Here is a 24,886-nt window from a genome sequence, read left to right on the forward strand (position 1 = left end):
CATTTTGGAATCCATTCCACATGATCCAGCTGTAATAAATACTCAGTAAGACGTTATCTCATTTCTGACTTCTGATGTGTTTTCTTTGTTTACAACCTCACGTTGGCTCTCATTACAACGATTTTTTTATTGGCGAAATTTTAATAATTCACTGAATTTTATTAACTTAAATATCGTGCGTAACCAGTGCAATATTTCAGTTTACTGTCGTAACTATTTATACGATTTACTCAAAAACTGTATTTCGTGGAAAAATAAATTTAAGTTTTAAGAAATATTGTAGTAGGTTTGGTGAAGAGGTAGTTCAGTGTGAACTTATAATTAGTCATCAAAGTTATGTTTATTATGTTTAATGAGAAGTTTCTCTCTTATTAATAATAACTGAGCTACGCTTAATTTAAGCTGAGAAGTTAGAATTGCTTAATTTGGACATTTCGATGGACAAATGCAATTCCAGCACAGATCTCTGACATATCCCTCCTTGCAAAAACAACCCTGGACGCACTGCTCTGTACAAGGTTGAGGCGTTATGTTGTAGTTGGCACAGGTGAGAGGACAGGCTGTACCACAATCGGTATAATATTCTTCGGGCTGACGACACTGGCAAGCTAGGGAATAAAAGAGACATTTTTATTATCTTTTTAAGAGGATCATTATGTTTTAAGGAGATTTGACTTATTTAGAAGTATAATTTCTAAATTCCTTTTTAAAATATGATCTGCCACCCAAATTAAAGCTAAAAATCCCAGTATTTAAATTAAAGTATGACAATGAGATGAGCTTGTCTTCGGAACAAATCTTAACCTGTGAAAAAGAGACACTGATTTTGTGCACGTACGAAAAAAATCAAACATTTTCTTATTCCAGCGTCAAACATTTTATAAAAATCATTCGTTATTTTCTCCCTGAACATACTTAATTTCAGAGTAGAGCAACAAAGCAAAGGGCTCAAAGTATCACGAATGCTTCGGTTCGGGGAAGAACCAAAGTCTTCTGAAGGTAGTTCTCTGACGAATCAGAATTATATTATTTATTACTTGTGCGCTTTTCTGGGAAGCGATCTCTAGCAAGACATAACATAGCCATAGGAGGTTTTATTTGTTTGTGTTGGTTGCAAGGAGCATGAGTAGGTTAACCTCAAATTCGGTATTCAGATGGGATTATATTAAGGGCTTGAAGAATAGGCTTGACGCCCTCAAAGCATTCACCAGCCCATCGGAAAGCCTGAGCCAATGCTGTAGCATCCGACAACATAAGGAAACCCTCTTCAACAGAGATTCCTGGTCCAACAGGAAATAGCTACAGTTGAGGACTTGATTGCAGGGATGTCGGAAATACATTGCGCAAAATGGACAGGTGGAATAGGACCAGGTATGTCAGCAAGGAAGCTAGAGTTGATGACGTTGCAGGTTATCTTTTAAGGGCACAAAAGGTGATATTGGTATTAATGATATTATGAGTAGGAGATCTGAGGATTCAATTAATAAGTACTGAGCAATGTTGATAAAAAAAAAAAAAAAAACAGTCTCGAGTTACTAGTGAAATTGCAAGTGGCTGCATTCATGACCAGACACAATAGGAGGGAGTGAATGATAAGGGACTTGTCAGTCAATTAGGCCTTATAGAGTGTGTCCAAGGCAAATGGGGTAGATTTTTCTAAGCACGGTCTGTGCTTATTAGAATAGACTGTTTTTACAGTGATGGGATACACTTAAATAAAAGGGATGCAGTGATATTTGCTGATGCTGTGGAGGCAGTGTTAGGTGGGACTAAAAATTGGTAGCTTATAAACTTTAGTTTTTAGTTATACACTTTAATAGAGTAACAGTAGCCGCAGGCAGAATAAAAAGTGATTCTTGCACTGCTTCTATTGGAACAAGCAGTAGCCTCGGAAGTATGGTGTATACTTATGCGTGCGCTAGGAGCATAGCACATAAATTTGAATTTTAAGTGCTGATCAAATCATCAAATGCAGATATTGTGGATGTATCTGAGACATGGTGTCACTCAGATACAAGACTTTCAGACTTTGAATATGAGGAGTATTCAAATACAATTTTCACAGAAAGGACAGACGACACAGGAGGGGGATTATGCTCCTAATTAAGAAGCACATAAAATCGATGGCAGTGCATCTGGTCGACACTGGTGGCTAGTGCAATATTAGGTTTTTTGGTGCAACATGAGTTGCGAAAACAAATGAGGTTAGGGTGTAATTACTATGGTAATATATAGAACTGACATATAGGGTGGGTAAGTAAATCAGAAAGCTTTGTATTGGAAGACTAACTTTCCAGATATTGACTGGATTTTGTGAGTTTGTCACTCACATACTAGCAAAACTTTTGTGGATTTATCAGATGACTTTTGCTAGAACAGCATGTTAGAGAGCAATAAGAGGAAGAAATTCTCTTGATTTGATTATCAGCAGCGATTATTCATGCATTAAGAAGCTGCTGGAAAAAGAACCACTAGGGTCAGTGATACAGTGCTTTGGTGGGAATTACTTAATATAACCGCAGTCGAAGCTCTATATAATGACTCCCCATGGAATGAAAAAACAGTCATATCGTTTGTTCATAAAATAGCATTAAGTTAATGAGAAATTAGTCCGGACCAACCAATGGGACGTTAAAAAAGGGTCCCTATAAAGAGCTTAGACTGTACCATCAAGGGTAAAGGGAATGGTTTTTGATTTTGTAAAGGAGATTATAGCGGTCTCAGACAATTTAAGTTCTATGCAGTGGGACCAAATGATGAAGTTAACAATAGCAAATTCTAAATAAGAAGCATTAAGAGAGGTTATCAGGGTTTCTTACTACAAGAAGATCTAGATAATTTTAGCAGATAGGCTGAGAAGTGACAATTGAAGTTTAATATCTACAAATGCAATGTTCTGCGTATGAGGGAGCAGTAATTCCATATTAACCTACCAACTATTTGGTACCACACACACTAATTGTGCAATAAGATGTGAAAATCTCTGATAGTGCAGACAGGCTACCAGGACAGTTCATAGGGTTTTGTCTATGATATACAGCAGCTTTGCTAGCATGGATGGGAAAGTAATTATATTGTTTATCCTTGTTGTTAAAAGAAATGATTAGGCTCCATCTTGGGTAATGCATGCAGGTTTGGAGGCTTCATTTTAGGACCGGCGTTGATGTATTCGAAAACCCTTGAATGACGCAAGTAACCTTAATTCTGATGGGGCTTAAATTCAAATTGAAGTATTGTTGCTGGTTGGATGTGCGGAAATTTGCCTTCAACCAGCCGGTAGTTGATTTTTCTAAATTCACCGATTACTTTTAACCCCCGAGTTATATCCGATACAAAAGAAATATTTGTGCAAGTGGATCGTCTCTTGATAATTCCTGAATGTAGTCAGAGACAAAGTTTTTAATAAAGTGAAACAGCTGCTTCATTACAACTGATTATATTAACTTTGAAAGTGTATTTAATTTACATACTGGTCGGTCGTCTCTATTTGTTTGATGAGTCTTTCTCCTTTTTTATGAAAAGGGAAATTTTTTTTTTTTTTTTTTTTTAATTGAGCGGCATGGATTCCACTTTCAAAAACAATTTAATAAATATAGTAATGGGGTTATCGATGTTTTCCACATTTTTTCCATTATATAATAGTTACACTATCTGGACTTTGGACAAGGTCCTTTTTCATATTAGGAATAATGTTTTAATAATTCGGATTTATTGCAATTTAAGTGAAATACCTCATTTAATAAATAAGATCGTCCTCAGTATATATATATATATATATATATTTTTTTTTTTTTTGTCTTAAAATATTATTGAATGTAGCTTTAAAATACTTTATCTACAAAGAAGCTCCAATGTTTGTCGTAGTCGTCGTTTCAATCTTGTCTTGACCTGTCTTAAAGAAAAATATTATAAAACCACATTCATTATTTATCTTAAGCTCACTGTATATATTTTTTTTGCCAACAAATATTTAAATTCCTTCAAATCCATTGCGAAGAATTTGAATCTGTAGATGTGTAGCATGGTACCAGACTGTTTATTACTTACTTAATGATTTGATAAAAACAATCTAGTGCTTCAAGAGGATCATGAATTTTCAATATTATATGAATATTGCCATTTCTACAAAATTAGGTTAAATTCAGTATTGAAATTTCAAAAGTCATGGAAATTATTAAATTATTTGTCAGCATTCATAATTAATTCGTGTATTATATTATACGCCCTCAACTTGGAATTTTCGAGACCCAGTTGAGTTGTCCAGAAATGTAATATACTATACATAGAACAGTTGTTTTCAGGATTTTTCCATTATTTATTTATTTATATTTTTTTACGTTGCTATGTTTTTAGTCATCTGGTATTAGCCATCAGGACTAATACCATCTTCAGGGCTACCCTCAGGCCTTTTCTTTTGGAGATAAAGCCATAGTTGATGAGTGAGGGAGACTAAACAAAGGAGCTAGAGGGCACAACCTTTTAATTAAAAGTAGTTTTATTTAATCTTCATTTCCATGCTACAGTTTATGTTGGACAATCTGAAGGGAGAATGCAATTTCCACACTTGTCTCTGACATATCCATCCTTGCAGAAACAGCCTTCGACGCACACCGTTATGCAAATCCCTGGCGTTGTGTTGTAGTTGTCGCATGTCTTAGGGCAGGCTGTACCACACGTGGTGTAATATTCATTGGGATCCGGGCACTGACAAGCTAGGAAGGAACACTTCTTTAGGTTGTTATCAAGAAAAAGTTTTAATAACATTTGCAAATACCTTTTTGATTTCAAACGTATATTAGAAACAGAGTTAAAATGACGAGTCCCAGTGTGAGTAGCTGTTACATTTCCAAAAAAAAACCTTTAAATTTTGTAAAAATGAAAATGGTAATTTAAAACATTTAGTTTTAAGTTGCATGATTGAAAACGTAACAAGCATAATGTTATTCGATAACATTTTGCTTCCCAAGTACCCAATTAAATTCATAACTGATCGCTAATAACAATACAACACGTTAGAACAAACGGTTTCAGCCAAAAGATCTCTGAGGAATGCGAAGCTCATTCATATGCCTAGCAGGCTGTCAATCACACTGCATGCATCGCTTTGGTTGGCTGGGTATAGTAAGCATTTGTGATGTTATTGGTTTTAGGAGGATTAGAGACTTACACCATGTTGCTCCTTGTGTCTTTTGTCTGTGCAAAATGTTAATTCACGGCCGATTTTCATGTTAAGCGAATTGAAAAAGCATACCCCCTTCACATGAGATTGGCTAACTACAGCCTCGAGTGGAGAGACATAAGACCTTTTAGAAATTCTTCCAGTCATCGACTGGGTTCGAAACCGGACCTCTCTACAGGAGTGAAGATATCATTATACTGTCACAAGCTACAATGTGACGCAATAAGTAAACATTTCCTTTTTCTTACAATTTCAAAATTATCTTATGACTGAGGTGAGTCGAATATAATCGAATTAAGGTAACAGTCAGTCATCGGTAAATATTTCTTGCCGAAATTGTCATTAAAATGGTAACGAAACGACTGCACAGAAAAATATAAATATTAATGCTCTTTCTAGAAAATTATATAAATAACAACAAAATCCAATTTGAAATTTATTTAGCCAGAAAATAACATTAAATTATGCTACACTGATTTTTTTTTTTTTATTTCTTCATTAGCAAGAATAAATAATTTCGAAAAGCGTAATTTCATAACGTAAGGTATTGACATATCTTAATTCTAATTAATTTAAATTGTAACAAACGAAAATGGATACCTCTGGCAGGGTGAACCGCAAAATACGGTTAAGACACTCGCGTGGGATAAAGGAACATGGATAAGATAGTAAAGTAAGAGAAAGGAATATAAAGATTCCTGGTGTTATTTAAAATAAAGTCAATAGGACAACCTGAGTCACGTGACATAACCTATATATTGCTGTAAACAAGTAACTACTTTGGAGGATGATGGGACGTTATAAAGTTACTTGTCTGGTGATCCATTCTGATGCTCGGGATACATTTTATAAATTTCTTTGATGAAAGCGTCTTTGATAGGAGTTTCGTTCACTAAGACACTCGCTAAGGTTTGTTATTTGGTTTTTAGGAGCATTAGCAACTAAGGCCATATTGCTCCGGGATATGCGGTGGTCATTCCTTGACCTTTCCGCATCCTCCGTATTTGGTGGTGACGGGCTCGAACCCCGGTCTAATCAAGAAGCGTGTGCTACGCACTGTTGCTCCTTCCCACCTGGCTACGGAGGCGCCACTCGCTAAGGTTGAACAAGGAATAGTTTCCCAGATCATTTCCCAGATCATGGAAATCTAAAGGCATATCATCTGCAGAAGACAACAGCGAGCGAAACCGCGTACTACAGAACCGGAACGGTCGAGCATTAATGTGATACTGAAAGTGAAACAGCGAACAACAGCTGATCAGGTGTGCACGAATTTCAACGCCAGAGGACAGTTTTATTCAAAAACGTTACTTCGAGAACTTCGTAAAGATGGATATCATGGTGGAGTTGAACTTCGTAAGCCGCTCATCACACGTTGGCATTTCAAGTAGCGCAAAAAGCAAGAGCAGTGGAGGAAAGTGATATGGTCCGACGAATCCTCCTAAACTTTGTTTGCAGCAAGTGGACGTGTGGCGTCAACTGAAGTTAGTTTACATCTTTGATTGCTTCTTCCCTACTGTTAGGGGTCCTGCAGTGGTGTGTAGTGTTTTCTAGTGGCATGGTTTGGGTGTGCTCCTTCCGTTAGGAGGCAAGATTAATGCCAATCGGTATTTAAGTCATGAGCGCTCATCTTCATCCAGTGGCCAAGCATTTATTTCATGAAGAGAGAGGTATTTCAGGATGACATTGCATCAATCCACAGAGCACAGGTGGTCACCGACTAGTTTGAGAAGCATGAAACTGAACTTTTTCACATACTACAGCCATTGCAGTCATCAGATCTGAACCCGATAGAAAAGGAATGGAAATTTCTGGAACGACGACTCGGGCAGTGTTTTGCAAGTCCATCGAACAAGCAGGAATTGATCAGGTTTCTTGTGGACGAATTGTGTTGTATCCCTTCTGCTGACTTTTAGACACTGTAGACTTTATGCCACGACGTATGTACCGGACTGAAATGCCCGTCCAACACCCTATAATGATTTTACGTTAGTGTTTCTATTTTTTTTTTTGTCCATTACCTGTATGTTGGCTTTCCGAAGCAGTTTTCTTTGGAAACCCATTTTACTTAATCGGTTCATCTGTAATAAATACGATATTATCATACCGATTGCTGAAGTGTCCTTCCTCTTCAGGAACTTAATTATTAATGCAAAGAAGGACATTTTTGAAGGACAAATGCAATTTCATTACCAGTTCCTAACACTTCCATCCTTGCAGAAACATCTGGGACGTACTCCAGAGATCAAGATGTATTTGCTTTATAGTTATCACAAGTGACAGGACAGGCACTATCACAATCGCTATAACATTCTTCGACCTGACGATACTAGCAAATTAGGCAGCAAAAGAAACATTTTTGCCGTCTTATCAACAGTATTAAGACAATGAGATTTGATTTACTTAGAAGTATAGTTTCTTAATTACACGACACACATCGCAGGGTATAAATTTTAACTGAAGAATGATGGTTTCAGAATAGATGTGCAGAAATCTGCATTCAACCAAAGTTATCGATTGTTGGAATAAGCTCCCTCCTGGCTGTAGAAGCTGGGTTATTTTAATAAATTTAAAGAACGTTCGGATAAATTATTGAAAGGAATGTGCAAATGAATAGTTTTTTGGGCTGGACATATATAAACGTTTCGTCCTTGCATTATGATGCTATTATTAAATTCCTTTTCAAAAATGGTCGAATATCCAAATTAAAAAGTTTACTATCTTTGGGCTGTTTAAGTAGCAATATTACGTCATGCTGAGCTTTTGTGGTGAACAGATCTTGAAACCTGTAGGGGAAAAGTGGAGAATGTTGTGGACGTTTAAAAACGTTTTATGTTGCCATAAAACAAGCATTTTTCGAAAACTTCTAGTTTTACAAATAAACTACTGAATAATGATCGACTTCGTTTAATTTAGAAAGGAAATTAAGGAAACCAATTGTTGCATAGTATCATTAAGGATAATTTACGAGAACTCATAATCAGTTATAAATTTAGTCAAAAATGCAATAAAGAAATTAAAAACAAAATCACATTTTTTTTTCTCAACTCCTGTTAACAGATTTCATACGTGGCTGGTATAAGTGTAATAATTAAGCTATCATTAGTTGACTATGCCACGTTTACTTATACCTTTTTAAGTCAATTTTTTGAAATCAGTATCAAGAATTTAGAAAATGTTTAAAGCTTTGTCACAACAGAGGATATCACAAGCTAAACCATCTTTTTAGTAAAAAAAAAAAAATGGTATTAGTTTGGACCCCTTTGGCAGGTCGTGGACAGAAATTCTCCTAGAGGTTTGCGGAACTACCAGTTATTTTTCAACCAAATAAAGTTAGTGTAATTACTCGATACTCTATTGAAATCTGCTAAAAGCAATATTAATTTACTCCTACACACAAGTAAAATACGCTGAAAGCAATGTAATTTTGCGATCTTGTCCAGTTGACATTTCCACACGAGCACAGGTGTCTCACAGTCATCTGACCTCACCAGAGTCAAACATGCATTAGTTGGGTGGGGTTGCAGAACGTGTGCAACTCAGTAGCTAAGTGAATGCTTTTTTTTATGTGTGTTTAATACACAACTTGTTGTACCTTCGCATGGTGAGCCAAATGCAGAATTAGGTGATTATATAAGCTTTTTGAATATAGTTTAAATTTATAAACAGTTATAACAGAAGGACAATTTAGACAAGGTAATCTTCAAGAAATATTTTATTTTCCATTAGTTGCCATTCCATTATTAATAAAAGAAACTTAAATTTCAAAAATTGAAGGCCTAATTGCAGCTACTCATTTTTTTTATGCCATGAACGGTCACTTTTGCAAAACGTGACTGCTAATACTTAATGCAGGGAAGTTAGCATTGCTTAATTTGGACACGTTGAAGGATGAATGCAATTCCAACACAGGTCTCTGACAAATCCGTCCTTACAGAAACATCCTGGGACGCACTGTTTTGTACAAGGTAGAGGCGTTGTTCTGTAGTTGGCACAGGTGAGAGGGCAGGCTGTACCACAATCATTATATTCTTCGGACTGACGACACTGGCAAGCTATGGAATAAAATAGATTTATCTTGTGAAGAGGACCATTACATTTTAACGAGATTTGACTTATTTAGAAGTATAATTTATCAATTCCTTCTCAAAATATGGTGTACCATGCAAATTAAAAAAGTATACTATTTTTGGCCCCTCTATACCCATGGTGGAAAGTTATGCTCAATAGTATTTCCAAGTGAGTGAAAGATCTAAGGATTATGACATCTCATAACCTCGATTACATCAATTTGGTTGGGGCACAGAATGTTTTTCAACTCAGTACCTTATCTAATTCTGCACTTGCCTTTCATAGTCGAAGCGGGGGGGGGGGGGGGTGACGTGCTCTTCGCTCCTTTACGCTTAAATTTGCAGTATTTAAAATTCTGATATTTACTAAATAATAGAATTAGTAACATTTTAATGAATTTCAAGTTCCTCAGGACTCAGCAGGTTACTTTAGAAGTTTATTAATAAAGATCTTGCATGCGTAATATATCAACCAGCCGCTCTCCCCCAAAAAAAGTACTATAATTTAATTTGTATTTTGTGAGAAACTTCATTAATTTTTTTAAATATTTTATTATGCTGCAGAAAGCAGAGGTAACTACTTCCTTGAAACAGTCTTCTCTCTGCTTCTGAACGTTTCTCTCTTCCCTCCTAGATCCATTTCTGGCGAAGCCTGGACTCCATAGATAGCAGTATTCCTAATAAATTACCCACTAGGTGTATACTTGAATGAACATAATTCTATAAATTACTTACTTTGTTGAGCGCAGCCGAAAGCCAAAAGTGAGGCCACAGCGACACATATGAAAACGGCGTTCATGGCTTGACCAGGATTTGGCTGAAATAAAAAGAAAGAAGAAGTACAAAAATTGTGCTCATTGTTTAAAAGGTGAAGCTGAGACTGACCAAAATGAGAGATGCTTTTATGCCTCTTATTTTTAACTGGAAATTACGATCACTACTTGTCATCATTTACATTTGTATTCGTAGTTTGTGCATTAAGGAAGGGCAGGGCCTACCGTCCTTATCTGAGGAGTTTTAATTAGAACAAGAAACATTGTCACATTTCAGGAAACATGCCTGAAATGTGACACACTGCGTACATTAACTCATTTGTTCAAATTGATTAAAGTAAAACTTCGGACACGGTTCCCCATGAAATGCTATTATATAAAATTGCAGTAAATTTTTGGATGCAGGGTTGCCCAACGGAGTAGTCATAAATGGATATACCTCGGGGTGGAATAATGTAGCAAGTGAAGTCCCACAGGGATCATTATGCAGGCTAATTCTGTTTCTCATCTTCCGTAATGACGTGGATGAGGGAATGTAAAGTTTTCTAATGATTTAAAGGCAGGAATTGTAGTTGGCCATCAGAACCAAGTCATTTTGCTTCTTTAAAATTATTTCGATTGGTTGCACAAATGATCTGAAAGATGGCAAAAGAAATGAAAAGCTGAGTGTAGTTAAAGGTAGTTTATCACGAAGAGACTTAGGGTTACGATTCTGTCAGGAATAAGATTTTCCGTGTAATGTAATCAAGTGACTCAGAAGTCAGTTCCCTATCTGTCATAAAGAGCCATTTCAAGTAGGGAAAAGGATATTGTCCCATTTAGTATAATACAATGGTGAGATCGTATTTAGAATATTGTGTTCAAGTGCGGAGACCCCCCCTTGAAGAAAGACACAAAGCATCTATAAAGGGTTCAGAGAAAAGCAACCAGATTGGTGAAGGATGATAATCGATGTCCATATGAAGAAGGCTTTAAAGTACAGACTGCAAAGCTTAGCAAATAGATATATAAGGGTTCAGATAGTGGTATATAAGGCTCTGAAGGGAATCAGTAAAACGGAGGGAGTTATATGTTTACTCGAAGTAAAAACAGAAATTATGGGTGCATAAATTTATTCCTGTGATCTACAACACGCTGCTCGAAGATAATTATTCAAACAACTTCTAGATCACTGGAATAAACTGCCTGCCAAGTTTGTTCAGGCAGAGAATTTGGTAAAGTTAAACGGAACTGGATAGCCACTTTTTGGTAACGGCGAAAATTAGAATTATTGTAACATAAGATCAGGATTATGATTCAGGTGTTCGATGGACATTTATAAGAGCCATACGCTCACAGCGAGCTCTCATGTTGTTTATGACAGGTCTTACAGTAAAAAATTCACTCCCTTGGAAGAGCAGACTCACTTTGTCTTTCTGGTGTTCCAGACATGGTCAATGGAAAATTTCTGTGTGTTAATATTTGGCCTTTTTCCTCCATTCAACGAATATTTTCCAAAGGATTAATAACAGTGGAATCCTCTATGCAAAAGCGAAAAAAAATTCTTCAGAGATTAAAAGGATTGAACCCTTTTCTCTACAAAGCTATTCAGTGCCTCGAATATTTGATATCTTCATTGCACTATTACTGTGCTCATTGTGTGGAAAGGTTTGGATTCACCTCCTGTCCGTGATTGAAGTTAAGAAAAGCTTATGAAAGAAATGAACTTTTATTGTTTTTCGCCGCCATATTTTGGTCGCACAATTTTTATTCTTTGAGAATAAATTCCAGTTTTTCATCTCATAAATAGGGCAAACGAACCGTAGAATACACGCAAGTTAGAAACGCTGCATTCTAACAACTTATTTACCATGGTCCAAATTGCAAACAACCCAACAGAAAAATAAAGCAATCAGTTGAGTTTTGTATTACGTATATGTATATAAATTTTGAAAGAATTAAAATTGCGATTACCTTACAAAATAGCTTTATAAATGACTTTGTTCATAAAATAACAAACAAACTTTAGTGTCGCTAAATTTCTCCAACTACTAAATACATTTCTTCAATTCTCCTAACAATTATACGTTAATGACCAATGGGTCAATTACTGTCAAATTTTTCAGACAACAAAATTATGGTTTCTCATTATTGAAGAATATCAAAATATGCTATTTTTACCATATAAAAATCAAGAAAAAAACAATAAGTATTTAAATTAAATTATCTTGTTTTATTTGAGTATAATAAAAAAAATTACTGAAAGAACTGCAGGAAATTCATTAACCTAATAATTTCACTGTAGTCCATTCCATTCTGGCGTAATTATTATTATAACGTTATAATTAGACTGCATATCCAAACATTCACATAAACCTTTTCAGTGTATTATAAAACAAGATTGTCTGTTTTAAAACAGCATTACTAAATTCGCAAAATTCAAATCAGCATCCATTTGAATTTTGGTCTAGCAATACTGCACTCATCAGCTCTCGTACAGTTAGATTGGTCCCACAGATATGTAATGAAATTGTGTTATTCTGATAGTTTTCGCCTTATGCCTGCATATAGCGGATGGATGATTTTAATTGTAGCCTCCTGTTGTGTGGGAAATTTAGCAGCTACTTCCAGGGGTTATAAAAATTGCATCTCTGCAAACGGAAATGCAGAAATCAATGTAATATGAAATGAACGCATTGAAATCACTATGGAACGGGTTCGGGCTGTTTTGAATTTGATGCGTATCACACTTCCACCTGTTTAACTATCTCTCGCTCTCATATACAGCCATTTTAGAAAATCTGAATTTTACATATTATAATTCTTATTTGAACAACATAAAAAGAAACTATCTCCGATAAGTATGATCCGAAATCAGCATCCATTTAGTTTTTCAGAGTACTGTAATTTTAATTCAAACAGTTCATTAAAGTTAGTTACTTTTTTGTGAAAAGCGATTCAGAGCGTTCAGTATTTCACCAAAGAATTTAAGTTGAGAATAATAAACAAATTGTAAATCTGAAAAACAATACTTACCTACGCAAGAGCAGATACAATTCAAGAGGAACTTAGGTGAAGCAGACGTTAGTTGTTGCACGTATGTCAAAATAATACAGTATATTTATACTGTTTGATTTTACCCAATTGTCCAATGGAGCGTTAAATCCCTCGTGGGCATCATGTGGTGTCAGAATCGCGTCATGAATATATTTTCAGCTCTATCCCGTGAGTAATCCTTGCGAAATATAAATGTGCGACTGCATACATTTCCAGACGATCAAACAGATCACGTAAGGATTATATTGTACCGTCTGCTAAATTTAGTTTGAATATTTTTTTAAAGAGTTCAAACAACTAACAGGGCAAAAACCTCACTTTCCTTACTCAATTAACATGTCCTACGTGACAGTGTAGTTGTTTCGTCACCTTTTTGGGGAGGGTTGAGTTCGATGGATATTTGTTTATTTTCTGAAGTCTTCAGTTGAGGTTTGTAGTTAACCAATCTCAGGTGGAGTTATTGACACCTGGGAGTTCAAGTTATCAGCCTGTACAATATTCGAATAAACACGTTTACGGGCATTATATACAATGTGGTTAAGTCGCTGATGCGCCAAAACTTATCAACTACAATAAAATTAGAAAAGTTAAAATGGAACACCATTTAGTGATGACCTATAATTTAAAGAAATGTGCAATCTCATTCATTTTAATTCCGATATATTCAGACAAATAAGGATAAGTATCTTTTCGCAGATACTTACCTCGAGAAAGGTCAAGAACTTAAAGATGAAAATGCCATTTCGCCATTCACCGTAATAAACCAGACAGATCTAATATTATAAATTACACTGATCGAAAAAGTTAAAGCAATAAATTTAAAAAATATATAAAAAAACCGTTTGCGAAATGACTGCGTGAAGTCAGGGAAATTTGGAATCGCATTATATTATATTAACCCAACACTACATGTAAATTATCTCTCCTGTGCAGTTTGTTTTAGTTCCTCAAGATTTCGATGTCCTGCTTCAATCCAGCAATGTCCTGATGAAGGTTTTTCTTGGTCTACCCGTATGGCGTTTTCCGTACGCAGTCCCTTCCATTGCATCCAGAAGTAAACAGTCATGTCGAATCACGTGGCCCGTCCATTTGAGTCTAGTTGATCTTATTCTACCTAGAATTTCTTTATTCTTGGACACTCCTTAATAACTCCATTTGACAATTTTTCGGTCCATTTAATTTTTTCCATCCTGCGTCAGCACCACATCTCGAAGGCCCTCAAGTCTTTTTTTTTTTTTTTCTCTCTTTATTAGAATCCATGTCTCTGCTGGATATAGTGCCACTGACCATATATATGTCATTATTATCTTAAAGCATCTTCTGTGTAATCAACGACAGTTTATTCTTGGAAAATTGTTTTGCCATTGAAATTCTGGATTGAATCTCAGTTTGACGTGAACTGTCCTTTGCAAATAACTGCCCCAAGATGCCTAAAGTGCTGTACCTGTTCTATTTTTACTCCATTGATCTCAATTCGGAAGGGAATTAGCCTTTTACTCATCATCATTGCCTTTGTTTTCATCAAGTTTATCTTCATTCCATACTTCAGTGCTTTCTTATTTAGTCTTTTGATCATTTTTGCAGCGTAACAAGACAACCTGCTAGTATCGTCTGCAAACTTAATAGCCTATATGTACTTTTAACCTATTTTAACCCCCACTTTTTATTCCGAAGTGTCTCCTTAATTATCACTTCGGCAAAAACGTAGAACAAACCAGGTGAAAGTAAGCATCCCTGTCTTACTCCCTTTTTAATTTTAGCTTTTTCTATCAGTTCTTCTCTCACTCTTATCACCGAATTTTGTCTTCTGTGTAAGTCATAGATCAGTCCAATAATCTTCTTGCATCCGATTTTCTCAAGCAATGGGAACAGTTCTCTCCAGATTTCTGTAATTATTTGGTGGGCCTTGTATCAAACGCCTATTAGTAATTGATAAAACACACATACATGTTTCTTCTCATGTTGTACACTTTCTCTTCAATACTCTCAACGTTTTGATAGCATTTCTCGTCGATCTGCCTCTGCAAAAATCGCACTGTGAGTCATACAGAAATTGTTCAATACGACTCTCCATACGAACTTTGATACAGAATCTTGGATGCATGGGTAATAAGACATAGTTCTGCAGTCTTGGCATATTGTTGGTGTCATCTTCTTGAGTATGGTCTTTTCCACCCGGTGTGGGGAGGTTGGCGATTAAATCAACTGCTATTCACGAGAGCTAGGTAGAAAGAAGACTGTTCTAATATATCTTCAGGTGGTAATATTTTCAGTAATGAATAGATGGTGCTTCGTTATCCATCAGAGCCTTGAATCACGTGTGAGTAGCATCTCTAAGTGGGCATTAAAACAGAGTTTGGAGTCGAGCACAACCCTCAGAAATCTAAGATTGAGTACAATCGGGATGATGGTAGTTCCGACCTATGGCTAGAGGAATGATGGATTTTGCTGCAATGAAATCATCATGAATTCTAACTTGGCGGATTGATGTTGTTTATCTCGAACTGGTAGAGGTAAGATGCAACTGTAGGAAATATTTTTAATTTCCGATTTTATCACGTCCAAATGTTTGCACAGGCTGTCAGGATTTTTCCCTCATGAGACAGCTTAGCAGGCATTGATTATGTGCAACCAGTGGAGAGAACTACTGAAAACAAAGGCCAGAGAGTTAACCCTCCTTGGAGGACTCCAGCAGTGATAGACCTTACAAAAGTGCGATCCCTTGTATGTAACTTTACTATCCTGTCACGGAGAAGAGAAAAGAAAACCGGAAGCATAGCACACTACCTCTGATATGATAGTGGCAGTCTACGATGTTGATAAAGAATCGATGGCCGTCAAAAGCTACTGTTTCGTGATAAGAACAGTATTTAACTCTTCATGCTTGGATTTGTAGGAAGAACCAAGTCAGTGTTGGGATTGGGATCACGGTGAAACCTGATGATGAAATCGAGCAAAAATTTTGGCTCAAGGAACGTACAAATTCCTCAGTTTATGTGAGACTTTGCCCTTAACCAGATTTCTCTTAACGTATATTTTGATAGCCTGAGATTTCAGGCAGTTAAAATGAGTCCATGCTATTGAATAGGTGAGGCGATCACTTATGTTTTTTGTCTGTTTCCATGTTTTATGGAGCAGTTGCTTCAACTGTAAATTCTTTAAGTTCTGAGTTCCATTAGACTCTAGTGTATGAAATTTAGAATGTAAAAGGAACTTGAGAGAGAGAGAGAGAGAGAGAGAGAGAGAGAGAGAGAGAGAGAGAGACCGACCGACCGACCGACCGACCCAGAGTGTGCCATGCCCATACTCACCAGATATGAGCAATGGAGCCTTTTTTTAGTGAGATTCCAGCGATTTTGCCATTTCACGTGTTGTAAAATCCGTCTGTTCTGCATGGTGGGTCTGTGGTGAATCCTATACGGGAGACTATTTTTCCTTTGTAATGTTGATACAGCGAACCCCAACACGCAATCTCCAAGTCCAGGTGAAGGCATCCCGCCAGGACCTGGGTACTCACAGTGCAGCAAGCTCTTGTCGTTATGAGTAATATCGATCGGGGTGTCATCTCCAGTTTTTTCTTGTTCACAGCTGTACTAGTCTTTGTGTACCAGGCCCCCGCTGCATAGGCTAGTGCTGGGATAAAGAATCTGGCCAGTAGGCTTGCATAGCTTCTTATTTTTGTTCTCAGGTAGCAGAGATGTGGCGTGAAGCTAAAGTTTATGTTAAGTATCACTCAGAGGTATTTTATTTCTGTTAGCAACTTTACGGTTTTCCCGTTTATCTTAATCTGCCGAGGTCTTCTAGGGTCAAGGAATCCTTTGAGATGTATTGAACTTGTTTTGTCCGAGGAGATAGCGAGATTTACGCTAGCCCAATTTTGCAAGTCGCTAGTGGCCCGGTTTGCTATGGTCTTCAGTCGTGCCCGGCTGTCAGCCTGTAGCATTAGAACCAGGTCATCCGCCTATGCCTGGGTTTTAACATTTGGAATATCCAAATTAAGGAATTCGTCAAGGACCAGGTTCCACAAGAGCGGGCCCAGGACAGAACCCTTGAGGGCAGCCCCTGTGGACCGACCTAGAAACAGAGGCGTATGGAGTGGTAACAGTGATTCGCCTGTTTCCAAGATAGGATTTGAAGCATCAATATAAGTCTCCTGTGATATCAGCCTTCCGGAGCCTGGCCAGAACAGCAGGCCACCAGAGAGAATAAAAGGCTCCTGCGAAGTCAATCGATATTAGGAGGAAGTATTTTGTGTTGCAGTTTTTAGCTGTTTCAATAATAATTTCCAGAGCCTCTGCAGCCGAGCGCCCCTTCCTAAAGCTATATTGATTAGGCGACATGAGATTTGATTCTTGGAAGTGGTTCACGATTCTTTGGTAGAGAAGGCGCTCGAAGAGCTTGCTGAAGATTGACAGCAAGGCGATTGGCCTATACGACCCTGGTATGCCTTGTGGTTTCGTTGGATTTAAGATGAGTTTTATTCGGGCCATTTTCCACGAGGCCAGGAAGTGGCCCACCGAGAGACCTCGGTTGAGGAGTCCCAATATTGTGTTCGGTGTGGTTTATAACACCATCTTAAGCATTTCGGGCTCAATTTCATCTATACCACGGGTCTTTCTATTTTTTATCCTCGCTGCCGCTATGCTGAGCTTCATTGGTGAGAAGGCAGGTTCAACAGCTATGGTTGTGTATGAGTTATTGTCCGCACATAGTTTTCTTTGTTCCTGGGTTTGAGGCTCGGTTGCAGGAAGGAAGATATGGTCCAAGATATTGTCTATAGAGGATTTCCATGTTCTGGTATAGGTTCCCTGAGCTGTTTCGGTTGCCGTTGCGACTTTCCCTCTGGGATGTTTGTTTGTGGTGACTCGATACACCATTCCCCAGGGGTTAGCATTTCCTTCTGTATTTACTAGGCTTTATTTTAGCTGTGTAGTCATTTCTGACCTCACGGTACTGTTGACGTAGTACATCGACCTTTGCCTGTGGCCAGGATCAATTCGCCCTCTGAAATACCTTGCGGGCATTATTTACCCTTTTACGGAGATCTGTGAGTCTGGCGCCCACCAAGGAACGGCTTTGAGGGAAGGCATCTTCTTGATGGCTATATCTGCCGCTTCTGTGATTAGTTTTTACTTCTCGCTGATGCCTGTCCAGATTGAATTCATAAGGGTGGAAGTTTTCTGCTTTCTCCGTCAGCAGCTGCTTAAAAGGTTACGAATCCGCCTTTGATATGGCGTATCTTGGTAATAGAAGTCGTCTGACATGTTGCGTTTGGAGTGATCGGTGGAGGTTGTAAGTTAACACTCTGATCTGAAGTGGTCCAGTGTTGTTGGACCACTCTCCCAAGGAGAGAGCTGTCCTGCTATGGAATGACTTGCAAGGGTTAGGTCGATATTCGCTTCCCACATAGTGCTCGAGAAGGTGTGGGGCTGGTTTGGTCTGTTTAGAATGGATAGGTCGCTGCTTGATATGTACTCCTCTAGGCGCTGGCCTTTGTTTGTTCCTCTCTGTTCTGGTGTCTCACTGTGCCAGGCAGGTGATCTGCAGTTTGCACCAAGGTCTAATATAAGTTTAACTTTTGGTAGTTGTTGCTGCAGATTCTGAAGATATTGTATTGTAGGGAGTATGTCTTCTCCTGGTTGGGGGTAGATGGACACTACGTAAAATTCCCCTAGAGCGCAGACTGCCCAGGTTGTGCTATATGGGCGCAGACTGCCCAGGTTGTGCACAGGTCTGTTATCTTAGTTACAGTGAAGTCAGGATTACAAACAGCGATGGCAGCCCAAGGAGTTTCACCATACACTTGGACAATTTTAAACCGTAGTGGGTACCCCTAACTTGATATTTATGTGTATAGGGCTCTTGTAGAAGAAGTAGGTCTAACTTCTCTTCTTTAGCTTTCTTAACTAGCTGCGCTACGACCGCCTTGGAGCGTTGCGCATTGTGTTGTGCTATTTTCACCTTTGACATGTTATAGTAGTTATTACTCTCCATAATTGATTCTCAACTGTTGCGCACCCTTTGCTTTAATGTAGACTGGGCATATACTGTCCCTGATGGAATGATCCAATGGTAACTTCATGGACCTACAGTTTGCACAAACCAGGGTTTCCGTTTTTTTTGGGAAATTTTTTGTTATATTCATGCCCAGTATTGGCATGAATATAACAATTGGCCACAAGTGGGTTGCGACTGCTTGCAGGTGTGAGTCGTGTGGCCAAAGCGACAACACCGGAAGCATTTGGGAATAGCCACATGATCTCTGAAACGGTGGCTGCCCCAGTTTACATAGATTCTGGACTGTTGGCTCAGGATTCTCCAAGCGGCTGGAGACAGTTCAAATATCCAGTTAGCTGAATTTCCATTTCTGGACATTGTCTTATACCTCGGTATGATATGTTGTAGTGGCTCATCGCCGGTGGGTAGCTGACGGCAGTTTTTGGTATAGATCTCCTGAACAAGTTCTTCTCGGCACATCTTTGTCGATGCCTAATATTAGTATGCTTGGCCCTTTCTCTTTAGGCGGTTCAGCTATGAGGCCTAAGGAGGGTATTTTAGGATTTTGTAGTATTCCCCGTAGATCTTCCTCTGTGTCAGTCTGTATTATGACTCCAACGTTTCTTGTCTTTTTGATAGATCTAATCTTCGTGTGTTTGAAGTCATCCTTAAGCTTTTCGATTACTGTTTGTTTCACTTCCTCACTCGTTTTGTGGACTTCGTTTGATGTTGGTTTCAATATTACTAGGTATGGTTTGGTGATCGGGGTTTTCTTGGGGGCTATTCCAGCCTGTTCTGAGGGACGGTTTCCATTTGTAGCGTTGATGTTGTTCCTCAGCGCCTGTGAATAAGTGGGAGCGCGCTGTGGCATGTGGTTTGCCCCACCGTTTTGGAGGACCGCTAATTTTGCTGTGTCAATTTCGTTCTCTAGCTGGGTTTGTACCAGGATGGTCTCCATTTTCATCTAAATTGAGACTATCTTTGCGCGGAGAACAGCGGTAATCCTGTTGGTTGGCTCCTTAAAGCGGCTCTCCAGGGCAGTTCGCAAAGCAAGGGACCCCGAAGGTGGGACAGATAACACACACACACAGCAAGGAAGTTGCTTGTAGGTCGCCATTGGTGATTTAGGTGGCCAGAGAGAGCCACTTTATTCTACATGCCTGATAGATAGGTTAGCATGTACCTACCATAAGCGGGTAGCCGTGGTATTCCAGAATCCTTGATTAAAGTATTCTGGGATATGTATTAAGCCTGTTGTAATGATGGCCATTTTTAGTATTCATTGATAAAACTCCGATTCAAACATAGGTATATATTAAGCGCCAAAGAAACTAAGAGTATGAGGCGTCAAAACGTTGTGTGTATATTAGTTGCCTGTATTCTGTAATATGCGTAATTTGGCCATTTTCTAAAAATAGCCCATAAAAAAAATTCCTTGCGTCATTGACGGTTTTGAACCCAGGGATTTTTCGTCCGAGGTAGGACGTGATTATATATCCACTGTGTTACCTCAATGGCCATTTTCAGAGACAATGACCTAATTTGCATTATTTATAATAGCTTTAACACACGATCCATAAGTTCACATGTTTAACATTGAATCATAATATAATATATTTCTGAACCAAATTTCTTGACTTAAATAAATTAGTTTACATAATATTGCATTTTTTTTTCATAAGCAGGGTCTTGTTTAGCATACTTATCATTAGGGACTTTTTTTTTTTTTTTTTTAATTTATGTATGCGGACCCAACCAAAATGGCAACTGCACTGCGTAGTGTGTCAAGGTATCAGAACAATCTGTGCAGCAGCCTGTTTATCCTGTTCTGCAGTGTTATTTTATGTTGCGTGATTGGTAGCCACTGCATTCATTTGGCTAAGCAACTCATGATGCCTCCACCCTCCCCACCCCACAAAATTAAAATTTATTTCATTTTTTCGCCCTAAATAGAAATGCGCTCTGCCATTTCTAGGTTCATCTATTTTGGCGTAGAACCTCTACAAAGCTAGTTAAGAACGTGTGAGGTATTATACCACAGCCAAAACAAGGCAGCTGCTGCCCGGTCTAGGTGGAGATGGGCTTTTGTCTAGGGGCCACCCTTAATTTTGGGATACACGTACGCAATGCACCAGGAGGTCAAATATAAATGCTTATATATGTGTAACGAGAATGTTAATGTATAAAAAAAATGTGTGTATATATATATATGTAACAATTGCGTGTACAAATAAATGGAGAATGTCATTTCTAGGTACGGCTCTGGTCTTTAATATACTGAAGAAAAAATGCCTTGAAGCTCTCACTGAAGTTTTATCCATTAAATTTCAGCTATAACCAATTAATGTTGATAATGTATTTGAAATATTTTTACATTTTAGTGATAATGCTTTATTTGAACTTCTCTTTATCGGGTTGTTGTTTTAAAACAATAGAAGGAAATATTGCACAAATTAGTTTCCTTGGCGAATTTGAATTTGACTGTCACAGGTGTAATGGCAATGTTCTTTATTCGTGCCACATAATTTTCGCAATAATTGTTTTATGTTCCCCACGAGGAACGTCCTTGATTGCTACAACGAAAGGTGTCATTTCGTTCGATGTAGAGCACAACGCAATATGGAAACTCTTCGGAATATAAACGATGATTGCGTTGTTTGGTTGGCTCATGGAAGCCAGTGTACGAGAACCTCGAAATATAGTTTTCAGATGGAATAAAATTGTAATCACTGCCTTGTTTTATTTGGGACAAATGAGCATTACGCCATCGTCTCGCAACAGGAACCTTGCGCACTGGGCATTTTTTAAATTGTAATTTTTTTTTTTCTCACGTGAGTTGCTCTGTGGAAATAGAATATATTAAAACGTAAAAATTAATCAATGAGAAGCTTTTAACTTGCACACATCACAACAGCTTTGGAGATAAGTTTGGTAAGTTCTATATATATAAAGCTTCCGATAAATTAATTTTTAACTTAGTTTCGCTGTTATTTTTAGCTAAAAGTACTGTGCTGTTAACGACTCTGCATTTGACATTCTCTTAAGAATTTGTAATTTTGATATTCACGTAACAATTGATGTTATGTGGATATCAGGAACAAGTACTCTACGCATTGCCTTTCATTTCAGGCTCTTTCAATTATCAAATAACGTACCTCAGGATTAGTAAGCGTTCGTATTGTACCCAAAAAATATTTACCAAAACGTCATGCTATTTTCATATGATTGGCAGTCGTAGGGTGGGATTCATGTAGCAGTACTCAAGGTGAGACGCTACAGTACGGAAATGAGTTTATTTATGAACACGAATTTTGTTACTGAGATCCAGAATAATATTCTAAATAACTCTTGAAACTTTGAAAAAGGATGCGAATTGCTGTTGAAAACTGGAAATCGATCTAAAAAAAAAAAAAAAAAAAAACGGTGGCAATCTGATCGAGTAATTAACCAAACTTTAATTTATAGTTGCATATAGGGGTGCTTCAAATGCACGTGTAAAAAAAAGCTAAGGAACTATTTTAGGGTCCAAAATAAATAAGACGAAAGTCATGCAAACGTCTGCAGAATTCTGAGCGCTTATGGAGATCTAGATATTTGAATTAAAAAAAATGGCCATGGAGCTCTCAATGGACAAAAATAATTTTAAAAAATACCATTCGTAAGTCCATAGCCATTTTTGAAATTAAAACTGGTAAAATAACGTTTGACTTTTCCTCCTTATTTTGGAATTGTCCAAAATGCGTTCTAGAATTTTTTGTGCATACTTTTGTTTTGTTAAAATGCTATCGCGATCTGTGGGTTATACTAATTCTGTAACTAAAATGGTTACCCAGGTGCATTTACTGTTCGTCCTTGAAACAGACTCTGTTACCCTCGCCTCCCCAAACAATTTAGTGGAATACTTTTTTGTAAATGACTCAATCGAAGTCTCTTTCTTCAGTATGGGAGAGAAGAATTTGTTAAAGTGTATGTTGATTATGTCTTAGAACGTTATGCATTTATTTCACTCCCAAGCTCAACGCAAGAACATTCTTGGTTTAGATTATATATAGTAAGGCGTAAGTTTGAGATAAGTCGATCATATTTTGTCTGTTGGTGTTTGCCTGCTTGCTTTCTCTGCATCTATGCTGGCTGATGGTTGGTCTTTGTGGCCTCTACCATAGAAGCACTATAAAGTGTTAGTTTGGTGGAAATATCCTGCATACTCAGTTTTTGATGATAGGCTGCTCTTACGAATTTGTGCTCTGACTAGCATTTACGGTTTAATAGCCATAAACACGTCAATTACCGTGACACGACAGTTGTATCTCACTCGGTTAATGTGGTAACATCCACTTGTTCTTTCTTAGTTTGTGGACGGGGCTTAAAGCTCTCGCTGATCAGTGTATCATATGAACACTTTGACTGTGTGCCTTGAGGCGTTTCAATATTATCTCACATTCAAACTGTATTGATTTCTTCACAAGTTAACATCAAGTAACTTCACAAACTCATATTCGGCGAAATAAATGGAATAATTTCAATAAATAAGCTTTTTTTTTTTTTTTTTTTTGGGTAGTTGTTGGCGCATCGGCTTCTGTGGCCATAATAAACCTCCCAAGATTTTTGCAGTACTTTGATCCACGGCCCGAGGCGGGATTCGAACCCGCGACCTTTGTGTTGCCAGGCAAATAAGCTGTACAAGACATGCAGTATAAAACACGTCAGAACTGACAGCATGCCTCACAAAATTGAAATAAAATTAAATCCCATTTTATACAATTCCCGTTATTCATCATATTTGTGCTATGATCACGCAATATACACTGAGAGATCACTGAATTATGACCACCCCTATGAAAACTGAATGCGATCCGTTGACCACGTGAGGTACGAGAGTGCGGAGTTAGTCCACTTACTTAGCATAGATAAGGTGTCAGTGGTTCAGTAGATAGTAAAATTCCGAGCGTGATGGGTAAAAGGAAGGATTTATCGGATTTTGATAAAGGACAGATTGTGGGTGCTCGACGAACTGGTCGGGTGTTTGAGAGTCGCAGTTTTTAAAGTGTATCAAGACTGGCGTCAAAACTGCAAAGGTCAGCGAAAGGTTCATGTTAGAGGTGAGCGCCGGGTTCGACGACTCGAACAGGCGCAGCACTGTTGAAGAGTTGACTACCCAATACAACGTGAGCCTATCCGGAACAATATCTGGCATGACCATGCGTCGCACGCTCGCACGTATGGGCTATACTAGCAGACGACCCCTACGGCGTCCTCCCCTAACCAAGGTTCATCTGCATAAAAAACTCACTTGGTGCAAAGAGCATGCAAGTTGGACGTTAGAAGACTGGAAGAAGGTGTTCTCGTCGGATGAGTCACGTTATTTACTGCACACCGTGGATGGTCGTATACGGATTTGGCGTCAACAACATGGCTTTTCATCCATTATGCATGGTATCAAAAGTGCAGGCCGGTTGAGGCGGTTGTGCGGTGTGGGGCATGTTTCACCGGCAGGAACTTGGGCCCCTGGTGCATGTGGAACAACGTATCAGTAGTCTTCGCTATCGGAAACTGTTTGCGGTGTACATCCCGCTACGTTACACTTTTTCCCGAATGGCGATGGTGTCTTCCAAGATGACAATGCGCCAAAGCCATCTGGCACTTGTTGTAGGAATGGTTTGAAGAACACAATTCTGACTTCCAGCATATGGATTGGCGGAGCCCGCAAAACTTTAATAAAATACTTTGAATACTTCTTGAATATCAATTGTCCTTCGATATCAATCCCATAGAGCACTTGTGGGACACTAAGGAAAGGCATATCAGGCGTCTGGATACACCAATCACCTCTA

The 24,886-nt window shown here is 38.1% G+C and overlaps 1 protein-coding gene across 1 annotated transcript in view; it reads right to left on the reverse strand.

Annotated features, from left to right (window-relative positions):
• Positions 1-409: 409 nt before the first annotated feature.
• The window catches only part of LOC150084608 (von Willebrand factor-like), a 283,645-nt gene continuing 259,168 nt past the window's right edge, over positions 410-24,886 (reverse strand). The window contains exons 18-20 of the mRNA XM_090376305.1: positions 9,985-10,066; positions 4,536-4,712; positions 410-608 (exon numbers count right to left, since the gene is read on the reverse strand). Coding sequence (XP_090232431.1) covers positions 421-608; positions 4,536-4,712; positions 9,985-10,066 — 447 coding nt within the window. The 3' untranslated portion in view covers positions 410-420. The remainder of the gene's footprint in view (positions 609-4,535; positions 4,713-9,984; positions 10,067-24,886) is intronic.

The sequence above is a fragment of the Mastigoproctus giganteus genome, chromosome 6 (assembly GCF_048544385.1).
Source record: "Mastigoproctus giganteus isolate SK-2022 chromosome 6, ASM4854438v1, whole genome shotgun sequence".
Taxonomy (NCBI): Eukaryota; Metazoa; Arthropoda; class Arachnida; order Uropygi; family Thelyphonidae; genus Mastigoproctus; species Mastigoproctus giganteus.